Here is a 12,260-nt window from a genome sequence, read left to right as displayed (position 1 = left end):
CCAACTCGTTCATGAGTCTTAATTATTTTATTATCTTACGGACTGACCCTCAGAAGTGAAAAGTCATGTGCTTGTGACTCAAAGGGAATTGTTCATGAGGGTCTGCGATTTGGCAAGAAGTGCTCAGTAATTCTGTTTAAAATATGAATGACTTCTTTATACACAATTTTAGAAGTAACAATAAATCTATTGTATTGCTATTCCAGTGTGTTGTAACACAGCCTGTGCACCAGCTGTTCTTGTTTACAACATGAGAAAACCCTTCATAGTAAAGGCTCTTGTTTAAACAGAAAGCATGCCATATATTCTGATCATGCTAGAAGCATGTAATTCTTATGAACAATTATATGATCTAATCTTATTATTTGATGATTATTTAGACCTAATTAGGTTGAATTTGAGTGAATCCTGATCTTTAATCTTATATTTTCTATATATGTCTGCACATGGAGATATATATACAGATATAGCTTAGAAATAACATGTTCATCATTAGGCTTGCTCTACTGAACAGGTAGTAAGGTGCTAATGTAGAATGGTTTGGTTTAATTGAGGTAATTTGCATCTTCTACTATTTTCTCAAAATCAGCCTATTTTTTAATCTAAAAGACTGTGTCGACATATGCAATATGTAGAGTGCCCTTCTATTTATGTAATACTGATAATAAGCCACCACACAATTCCTCCTAAATTCTCAGTAATGAAGTGCTGGCATGTGTCTGATTTTTCTCCACATGGTTTTAACGAAGAGCTTTTCAGTTTTACTAGTACATAATTAGAATATATGCATAAATCCCACTCTATTGCTCCAATGTAATTAAAGATCTTTCGTCAAGAAGAAAATTATAAAGCTTTTCTAAGCAGAGTTGCTGAAACCTGAAATCCTTAACTAAATGCATTTTTATGCATGAATCAATCTTCTGAAATAGTTCTGAAAACAATTAATAATGGTCTGCTAAGAGAAAGCATCTTAGTTGTGTAATGTGGGAGAGAAGTTTCTCAACATTTCCTTCTTGCAGAACTTGCATAACAGTGTTAAGAAAAGCAGAATTTCAGGCATTCTGCTCATGTAGAAGATACAAAACTCCTTTGTGCTACTTAGCTTTAAATAGAACTCCTTTCAGGTAAAATTATTTACATTTTGGAGTTTCTTTTAGTATATATACCAGTAAAGTATAAAGCAGAAGACTCACTCTTACTCCAGAAATAGACATGATAGAGCTATATAAGCAACACTAATTTATTTAAACTTTACCTCCGTTTGCCCAGGGTGCAGCAGAGGCAGCTATCAGCCATAACACTTTGCACATCTATTTCTAGCTTTCTTTTCTTGCCTGGGTTGGTTGGAGGACTTCCAGGAATTTGTCCAGGAATTTTGAGGTGCCTCCTGCTGCTGGAAAAGTGTGAGTACTAGAGGCTTTTGCATCTAGCAAACTCAGTTTATAAAAGTACCTGGTAGTCTTTCCGTCTGAAAAGGTGCTTACAGCTTTTGTCTGCAAGTGACTCCTTGTTCTGGAGTGCCAAACATCCATGGGCTAGAACTATCAAACAACCTACCACATCTAGGGAGCATTAAGTAGTAGCTAACGGGCACATTGTTTTGTGAGAAGTTATGGAAGGGTGCTGGAAAGCTGCTTAAAACAGCATGGATGTGGTAGACAAACCTGGGAATGTGCCACAAGACACGGACCTCATTATCAGCTGGAGCAACTAGTGGTACGGCCTTGGCTCAGAGCTCTGAAGGGCAGAGGTGGCCATCCGGGCCTGGGGCTTCAGGCAGCACCTGGTGCCTTTCCCTGAGACAGAGCAGGAAAAGATGGTGTCCTTGCCTGCAGGGGATGTGCTGTGGCTCTGAACCTGCCTTGCCAACATGAGAAGGCAAGCAGGAGTGATGTCAGAGAATGTGAAAAGATTAACAGGATTTTCAATGATCCTGCAGAGACAAAGGCTCAAATCATCCATTGCACAGGAGAAGCAGAAGCTGGCATTTTCTCTAGGCTTCCTTTTTTCACCAACATTACAGAAGCTTTTCTTGCTGCCCTGAATGTCCCTGACTGGATTTATTTCTATCAGAACTTCAACTTTCTTAACCAGGTCCCTGCTTGTTGGGCAATTTCAGTGTCCAGGTCACCTTGCTTACACACTCTGTAGGCTTTCTTTTTGTGTTTGTTTTTTTCCAGGACCTTCTTCTTGTTCATCTGTTCAGGGCTCCTGGTGTTGTTTCCTGGCTTTCTCTTTCTTGGGATGAATTGATTCCAAGCTTGGAGGAGGTGGTCCTTGAAGATTAATCAGCTTTATTTGGCCTGTCTTCCCTCTAGGGTTTTATCCCATGTCACTCTACCCATCAAATCTCTGAAGAGGCCAAAGTCTGCTCTCCTGAAGTTCAGGGTAGTGAGCTTGCTGTGTGCCATCTGCACTGCTCCAAGGACCTCAAATTCCACCATTTCGTGGTCTCTGTGGCCAAGGCTTCATATTTCCCACCAGCCACTCCTTTTGGGTGTCTCCACAATGTTTCCACAATGCCAGTAAGATCATTGCCCTGCAGATGTGTGCACAACTTTAACTCCTCTTGTTCACGCCCCGTATTACGTGCCTTTGCAGAGAGGCATTTGAGTCCCTCATGAAGCTGACTTACCAGCTGGAGTAGCTGAAATTCCTTTGTGATGCTTTTCAGGTGCTCTCATGCTGGCCTCATCCCTCTCCAGATGTCAGGCATCTCTTACTGGCACCAGCATCACACTGGTAGAAATGGAATGGATTGGCATTCCTCTTGCCTGGCAACTTTAAAGTTACTCTAAAACTTTGTTTTATATAGTAAATTTTAGTTTTTATTACTATATGATCCTATTATGAATAAAGGATTTCCACTCTCAGTTTCTCTTACCAGCAGCTGCACAAAATGCGAAAATATCATGAAGATTTCATATGGTTACTCTTCAAGCACAGAGACTTGAATGATCCCACATTTGGTATTTATTTTTAATCAGGAATGCTTCTTGGAATTGGACACTGTCACTTCCCAAAGCAACAGTGGTTTAAAAAAATCATTAAAAGACAAAAACATGAGATAAAAAGGAGTAAAATGCCTTGGTTTTCAATTGAGTTCTTGAGGAAAGATCATTGCTAAAGGGGAAGAGTAGGGATAAACTACCTATGAAGCTCAATGCATTTCTAACCTAGGGAATAGAGCACAGCAGTTTTATAGTCAGGAACAGCAGAGGTTCTGTTCTTTTGTTTTCTGCTCCTTTTGTTTTCTCTGCTCATTCTCATTTAACCACCTGTACAAGTTTCTATCATTTTGATTTAATTATTCCATACAGCTTATTCTAATCTGGATAAGTGCTGATATTTAATTTCAGTTGCATAATACAAGCAAGTTTTAATACAAGAGCCTCTCTTTACCTGTCACAGCAAAGCACAACAATTTGTTTTGCAGTTCCCTCTTTTTTTTTTCATAGATGGATGTCTTTGTTGTGAGCCTATGCTATTTCACTGTTTATCCACATATTTGAAGTTTGTATTCAAAAGAAAAAAATCTAAGAGACTGTGAGGAAAGTCCCAAATCATCCTTCAAAGTCTAAAATGTATCTTATCAAGAATGAGAGCAAAACATTTGGTTTCCAAATGACTGTAAGCATCAGAACACTAAGTGATCATCTCTGTAATTTCAACTGCTCCTAAAAATAATCATTTTATGGATAACACTAAATGAAATGCACAGAAAATAGCAATGCCATGCATATAAGTTACACCAGTATCTTCCTCTATAGAGTTCCTTGAAGACAATACCTATAACGAAGACATAAAATAAGTGAAGAAACTCTTCCAGCAAAGAGTGAATACTTGAATGCAGAGACTATAGATGAGCACTGAGGGAGCAGAACTTCCTGATGAAGCAATACAGTAGGACCTGGGAGACTACAAATAAACACAAAAAAGTTGCAGCTCTAGAAGAAACACATTTGCTTTCCTGAAAGCAAAGTAAAAAAATCTATTATGCTGTGGAACATATGCACAAAAATATCTAGCATGGTTTTCATGTTTTACATCTCAGTTATTTCTGAAGAAGTGGAAATAATTTTATGTGCTATGTAAAGAATTGCTTATGTCTGCTGCTCTTCATTGTCATGGCAATTTTATTTCTCAACAACTTTCTCAACTTAAATCGTAGCCATCAACCTCACCTGTTATTTGTAGATGTGCTTTATTGCTTTCCTATCCTTCTCCCTTAAGTGGGAGATTGCTTCATCTGGATGTTACATTTCCAGGTAGTAAACTCTTGATCTTCACATCTTCACAGTTCATTTCACAAGGAAGGGGAGGAGGATGTTAGTATCTATCCACTGTCTACTTACCTACATGATGGAATTTTTTCAAACATGATAGACTATTTATTAGTTGCAGTGTGTGCTATTAATATATGGCTTGCTAGATTAAAGGGCAATATGCTGTGATTGGTAGCTCTTTTACCGTGCCATCTAAAATTAGACTATAAATATGTATTTATTTTTGTAAAACTGTAATTTAAATTCAGCAGAACAAGAACAAAACTGAATTAATGTACCATCTACCATTGTGACTTAAGTTTAAATTCTTATTATTTAATCATTCCAATGAAAGAACTCTGCTAATGAATCACTGTATAGGTACAGTTTCTACCAGTGCTGTGTGACGCCTAGATATTTCTCACAACCTGAGACCCTTTCTCAGTTCTATGAGACAGGTGCACCTCTACAGAAGGGTGTATGTTTTAGAAGAGAACCTTCTAAAAAGGCAGTGCTGAAGAGCTGTAAATGATATTTATGATTCGCTGTTGTAATCTTAATTTAGCTCCTTTATGCATCATTACAATAGTAATTTACCACATAATCACATATTTTCCCCCATCTTATCCTGTGCTCAAGGGATAGTCTCCACATAGCAGACAGTTACTCAGAATTACTTTTTAGTCCACATTCTTGCACTCAAGAACCATAAAATTCCTACTCTACATAAGGTGATAAGGTGACAATTAAAGAAATGTAAGCATTCAACTTCCTAAATCAATGAGAGCAAATTACTTCCAAATAAATTAGGTTTCAAATATTGTGCTTATTGCTTTAGAAAATGACTGAATCTTTTCCTACTATAACATTTAGCAATAGGGTTAATTATTTTAATTTTTATGTATTTACATGTCTGAACAAATTATTGGCTCAGATTATAGGCAAAAATGCCAAAATTATTGATAAATGCTATTGCCAAATTCAATCAATATCTGGTGAGAGTAGTAAGATGGGCTACATTGCAGCAGCAGTTACAAATTAAAATAATCATTCAGAAAATGCATAGTATGGGATTTACTTCATCTGCCTTCACATGATCACAGTGCAGACAGGTATAGAATTCTAAGCTAGTAATTCAGGATTTCCCTTATACACAGAGAGAGAAAATGGCCAATTTCATATCACTGACCAATGGTGTACAACCTGCTTCCAGTGCCACCTTTAAGCTGAGATAAACAATTCTTTAGAAGCATCTGTTTTATTCTACTGATTATATGAAAGGGGCCTAAATAGGTAGATCAGAAAATTTCCTGCTGCTCAGAGGGATCCTATCCATATTAATTTATGTAAAAACCATGATGCAACTCATCAAACTGTAGCTTAAGTGTTGCAGATAGAGAGAAAATACATTTCTCCATGAGCTATAAGACTGCCTTGTCTCTTCTGGAGATCATCAGCCACCCCATAGTGCTAGTGCTTTCCTAGATAATGGTGATTTCTCTTCAGTGAACTATCCAATGGGAAGATATAAACCTCTAGACATTTAAGGACTTCATCATGATACATATGTACAAATGGCCTGAATGAAGGTCAATGCCTGCTTCTAGCATGTGCATTTCTGTAGAGCTTGATTTGTAGCACAAATACTCCTTAAGGGTTGTACCTGGGATATGTTTAAATAGACACTCACGATGAAGTATCTTTTTGTCTTTTTACTCAGCATTTTCTCTATCCTCACAAATAGCATTGCTTTTTCCAGCAGAATATCCTTAACTGTGAAAATTGCCAGAACTGATTCTCTTTCCCTCTAATGCAAGAAATAGAAAGAATATTAGCATGTAGGAACTTTGAGAAACTCAGAGAAGAATCCATTCTGGCCACATATGAAGATTTTGTGGCATGTCTTAGGAAATATTCTATGTAAAGTAACAAAAATTTTCATACTATGACATCCTTGAGAACTTGATCTTTCCAGTTTCCTTTCTGTCTCTATGCATGTTATCTTCTTTTACACCATGCAGGCCTATGTGTCTTACAGTCTTCATTCCTACAGTTTTCTTTCTTTCTCCTCTATGGGCTTAATTCCTTCCATGTCCCTTAGGCTTTGAATAGCACCTTTTCTTTCTCTAGCAAGAGTGGTCCCCTACAAATTCTGGTTCATGATCAAATTATTTCAAGAAACATTCAAGTACTCCTCTGTTCAGTGTAAACCACTCCAGTCTTTCCCTTTTGTTTTAAACTGGCATCCAGTAATTCTTTTCTCTCTGGATTACAGTTTATCTTCATAGGCCAGGGACATTATCTTTCATATTCCTCTAAAGTGCCACATGCATTTACACTCATATATATTTGCATGCTTGAACATAATTTTGAATAACTATTTAAAGAGTTGCTAGAGTAATATGCATAGAGCACTCCACAATACAAAGAAAAAAACCCTTACAAAAGCATACAAATAAACATAAGTGAATGCAAAGAAACCTTTTCAAACACATGCAATTAATTACTAATGTTATCTTTCATCATGTGCTGTGCCTTTTCTGCGTCTGCTTTTCAAATTTGTATAAGTGACAGAAACATCTGGAGATGAATTTTGCTAAGAAACCTGAGCATTCAAAGAAGCATCAGTTAAAAGTGTGAACAAAATAAGTTGCAAATATGTATATTAGGGATCCATAGTACCAAAAATTAAATCCTTATTTCACTACCAAAAAATTCCTCATGTCAGCCATCATTAACCTTCACCTCTCAAAGGGTGGATGGACAGTCTATGGGTTTTTTTCTAGATGTATTTGTCAAATGGAACCATCTTTTGTTTCAGGTACTTTTTCCTTTTGCACTGTCATTTCTCTTTTAGTTTAAAGTCATTTGGGCATCACCAAAAGCTGGACTAATACATCTAAAAAGTTTCTTTAGCAAAAAAGGTCCCCATTGAGCTTCTGGGATAGTCAGGATGCACCTAACTGTAACACAGGCACTCACCAGTGCACCTGCATTCCTGGTTGCTCCATCATACAGCTTCGGAGTTCCATGGGAATACACCACAAGTCTAGCGTTGCCTGAGATTTTCCTGCTCTCAGACCCAAATTTATACATAAGGCCTAGTGTACATTGACATGGAAAGACTGAAAAAGCCCTTTAGTTGCAAACTGATTCAATTATGGGAAGTACTAGCTGTATATATCCTCTGAGCATTTATTTATTATTCTAGATACAACATCTCAAATACCTGGAAGTGCATGTTTGCCTCAATTAACCTCAGGACTAACAGTGGTGGCTTTTAAGTTTCCTTTTTTGTGGAGAGAATTCTTCTCCCTTGTGAAAGGGTGTGCTAAGCAGCAGCTACATTCTTACTCCCCCAATACTTGGACCAAACCCATGTCCCACAGCAAAAGTGAGCTGAAAAAGATTCAGCTTTAAATAAATGTGCTACTATATAGGATAATAGCAGATAAACTGGGCTGATAAACTCTTTTGTTTGCCTTATTGTTATTATGGCTCTGAAGTACTCTTCTTGATGGGTATAACAAAGGATTCTATAGTCAAACAAATTTTGAATAAAACCATGGTCAGCACAAGTGGCAGTTCTGAAGACCTTATTTCCTTGGCCATAAGCAAGTGCACTATGAAATTCTACTGACCAAGAAAGATGTCTTCTCCAAGCCTATTCATGTGATTCTCCTATTCCTGAAATTCAGCTCTGTCAAGCTTCTGATTCACAGTGACAGTTTGCTGCTTTCCAAGAAAATTTGAATCTCAGTTTAGGTAGTGAAATAGAAATAGGTGAATAGGTTCCAAGGACAATGATAACCACACCTATGGGCCAACCATAAATCAAAAAGTTTTTCCTAAGATGAGACAAAACATTTAATTAAATTTAAAACACTGACTTGTGTGGATAAAGAACATCTGTAGAAAGAATGTCTAGCAGAATTACTGCATGGGAAAAATAAAGAACCCTTCAACTGAGTCCAGTTCTCATTTGTTGCCTTTTCTGCTTATTTTTGAGGGCTTGGAAGTAGCACAATAAATATGAAATTTACTGCAGTCATCCAGCAGCTTTTAATGCAATAATAAACCCGGGTTTGATATATCTTCCTTTGTTCATTATTTATGTCAGTGAAAGAACCAGTAAACTAAGCACAGTTTGCCCTACTGGCTGGAAAAATCCAAGCTGCAGAGAATGAAATACCTGGGATGAAAAACCTGGGCCCAGTAGACGAAGAAGGATAGATTCCCAGACTGCCGTGTCTTTCTTCACTTGTTAAACTGTATTCCTTTCGTAAAAAAGCTGTCTCCTACCTGTTGATTTTAAGACACGTAATTCAAAGGGGGCTCCTAGGATCTTTAAGCAGCATTAAACATAGATAATAATAAATATTGTACAATGATGAGTGGGGTTGTCCTGTGCTATGCTGTATGTCCGAAATTAATAATGATATTTCTTTGAAACAAGTAATCCAAACAGTATACCAAGTTTGGGATATCTAATATAAATATTGTATTAAAATGCAGCTAGTTCTGAAAACTTTTAGACTTACTTGCCTTTGTTTTTGTAGTCAGTAGGAAAGCAGTGAATTTAAACCTAAGCTACTTTTTTAAAAGAGATTTTACATTACTTTTGAAGTTCTGTGTAACCATGAGAAAACAATTTTAGCTATTATGTAATTTTTCTGACCTCTGGATGTGATGCATCTGGCAGATAAAAGATCTGAAAATGGGATTCCTTCCAATGCTGTAAGAAGGCCTTGGATAAAACTGGATAATGCCTCTCTAAGCCTGTGCAGTCTAAAGAAATGGTCCTATATCTAGAGGCATCTCTCTGTTTCTAAACTTGCTTACACTCCCCTTGATTTAGATAGCTACATGAAATCCTAACTAATCTACAAGGAAAAGCAAACAAATAAAAAAACCTAAATAAAATAAAGAATAAAAATAAAACAAAGAAGAACGAATACCCCCCACCAAAGAGCACTCATTGCTGTCTCAATAATTCTTTTGAATAGAAAATAAAGATCCTACAAACCCCCGATAAACAATGCAATTTCTTATGTAATACTTCATTTGTAGCAATCAACATTTACATTTGATGGAATTCAGTTCCTCAGGATGTTAAAATGGTTCTTATCTGCATTTAATTGATAAAAAGGTCTTTTAAAATGCTAATTTTCTATTCCATGATATTATGTCTTTCACAATAGATAAAGCCAATGACAACAAAATGGTCCTTTCCAGAAATGTAAACATCTACAGAGGTAAGGGTTTCAGAACAGACTGAAAATACCTAATAATGTTTCCCACTTCCCAGGATTCCATTTGTGTATCTCAGATCATTCTCTCTATATTAGCAAAATTAACCATGTGATTTCTAACAGTATTTTTTTTCATGTTATAGATGCTGTTGCCAGATTTACTTAATCTGAGCAGTATCTATATCTATCATAGAACATTCCTCTCAGAAATCTTCCTGAAGCTTGCTAGTGGAACAGCTTCCGTTAAAGGAGAACTAAGGTCAAAATTTGCTGTAAAAAACACCCTCGTGTTTTCAAACGCCTTCCAGGTCACTCCAGAAGACCACACTATGTTTGTGAGATGGCTAGCAACATTCAGTTCAGTCTTCAGAATTACCAATAAATGGATATTTTAACAAGCAAGAGACATTTTTTGTTCAGTTCAGGTCAGAAATCAGCAGATTTCACAATGTGCAAAAGAATACTCTAGAGCATTGAGTGATAAACCCATGGACTTGGCACATAAATAGTCAGTGATGAGGCTTGAACAAGGAACATAATTCCAGACTGGTAGTGTCTCTGAAATATATTTATTTTTTAAGACAGGTGAATAAACTGTGTAGAACTTCAGCATATTAGTTTTCTAATGAGAACAAGAGAAATTTCAGTGTGTGATTGTAAAAGACAGAACAGTGAAGGTTTTCTCCATGTTTATTTAATCCTGAGCACATAAGAAAAAGGAGACAACAAGGCCTGCATGATTCATTTCGGAAATGGTCAAGTCCTGAGAGCTGCTAATAAGGCTGCAGTTCATAAATGCATACAATATGGCAGAAAAGTCATTGGTTTAGAATTCTTGCTCAGAAATAAAAACTTGTAAAATTGTTTTGAGAATCATGAAATTTCTTCTAGTGGGAAGGACATGCTAGGGCAAACAAGGACTGCCACTGCCCTCACATGCTACAAGGTCCCCACACCAACTTGTTATAAGTGAATGCTTTTTTCAGCCTGATCAGCAGTGTTGTACCAGTTAGTCAGTTGTTAATGTAGAAAAGCTTAGCTGATAAAACCCAGTGCTCTTTAGAAAGAAAGAGAGAAGGGGAATCTAAGGCAGGTATAGCAAATAACTAAAGAAAATGGGTATAACAATGTAACCCAATTCTCTCTCTGTTTACCTATCTTCACAAATTCCATGGGCCATGCCAAGAAGGAAGAAGATACTTTTGTAAATATTATTTTTAGGATTTTGCAGTGTGAATAATCATAATATATCATTCCCATCCGTAAAGTAAATGTATCATCATACTTCTAGGCCTTTCTCCTAAATGTTGCTGGTAACAATTAAATATAGTTAAAACAAGCTGCTTTTCTTTTTCATGCTACTTAAGCTCTATTAAGAACATTTTTTAAGTTCTACTGACCTCTGTAGACACTAAAACACAGCAGAAAATTCTCACATCTGGAAAAGTGAGCTTGTTTACATGCATTTTCTTAGCAGTCTGTCCATCACCTCTAGTTTTTAATGAAGCATTTTTTTTCCTTTTGGCAGAACTATTTATTTGTATTAGAAACATGCATAATTTCTGGGAAAAGATTCTTGCAGCCACCTGTAGATGCTTCATGAATGACTGATCTACATAGATGCCATAGGTAAAAGGAAAAACGATTTGAATTGTAAATTGAAGCTTGCAGGCTACTAAATCTTGCTGCATGCTACTCTGGGCAGTATGTTGCAGACCCTGGAGATATTTCTTACGCTGCCATTTGAAACAGGCACAAATAAATGAACCAAAGACAACAAACTTCATTAATCACAGCTACATAATCAAGGCTAACCTACCAAACGGATTGACAACGTGCAACTGCTGAAAAACAGAAAGATATGTAACGAAAGATTTTACTTTTTTTACTTGGTACTGAGGATGGCTCACCTGAAGCAGACTTTTTCATCTCTTTTCAAATGCTTTAGGGAAGCACCATCTCTCTTTTCGGGACTGGTGAGGTGGGACAGCTGCCTAGACACCGATGAAGAGCACATGAATTTTGCTAAAAATGATGAACTGAACAGGGCTCACAGCGAGAACAGAGTGGAACCAGTTGGACCCCTGAAATTTGAGCTTGATATTTGTCACCAGGATCCACAGTACAAGTCCCCAGCTCCCTTGCCACATGCCCAGGTCAAACTGATCACCAGCTGGGAAGCAGGATGGAATGTAACAAATGCCATTCAGGTAACCTTTTATTTCCACACTTATTCCATTCAACGTTTGAAACACCTGGTCATCACTTAGCCTGTTCTATTTTACTTAGATGTACCATCATTTTGCGTATTCTAAAAGGCTTCTGTGAATTTATTACTCACATATTTGAATCTTTCTGCATAAGATTAGCACTCTGATAAAACAGAGTTCCAAAGGGAAAAAACTATACATATGTTATCTGAAGTTTAAAAAGAGTTTCAATTAGGTAAAATTGAAAAGGTGGTGATTGCACCTGTTTTGGCAGTGCTGACATTATCTTTAATAAGCATATTTGAATTCAGTGGCAGAGATGTTTGATAGAAATGTGAGGTAAACATCTAATAAAAAGAGTATGGTAAGAGCCAGACTGACGTCAGACATAAATTTACTGACATGTAAGTTAAACTAGAAATAAATTGAAGCACGAAGCACAAGAAGTGTAATAATACTTGTCAGTGTTAAAGAAAATAGGTTGAATAGACTGAAAGCATTTGGTCCCAGCATTCTGTGTGGAATTTGAGTAT

General features: G+C 36.8%; 1 protein-coding gene across 4 annotated transcripts in view; it reads left to right on the top strand.

Moving 5' to 3' along the window:
* Positions 1 to 12,260, top strand: part of LOC134546821 (vesicular inhibitory amino acid transporter-like) — a 54,977-nt gene that overhangs the window by 16,777 nt on the left and 25,940 nt on the right. For 2 of the 4 annotated variants that reach the window (XM_063389979.1, XM_063389976.1), the window contains one exon: positions 11,466 to 11,727. In XM_063389979.1, the coding sequence (XP_063246049.1) occupies positions 11,533 to 11,727 (195 nt within the window). In that variant the 5' untranslated portion in view covers positions 11,466 to 11,532. Of the gene's footprint in view, positions 1 to 1,320; positions 1,404 to 11,436; positions 11,728 to 12,260 lie in introns of all 4 variants that reach the window. The other 2 variants (XM_063389977.1, XM_063389978.1) reach the window with 2 other exon arrangements.

Source organism: Prinia subflava, chromosome 2 (assembly GCF_021018805.1).
Source record: "Prinia subflava isolate CZ2003 ecotype Zambia chromosome 2, Cam_Psub_1.2, whole genome shotgun sequence".
Taxonomy (NCBI): domain Eukaryota; kingdom Metazoa; phylum Chordata; class Aves; order Passeriformes; family Cisticolidae; genus Prinia; species Prinia subflava.
Note: the sequence above shows the minus strand (reverse complement) of the source record. Positions and strands in the feature narration are given on the sequence as shown.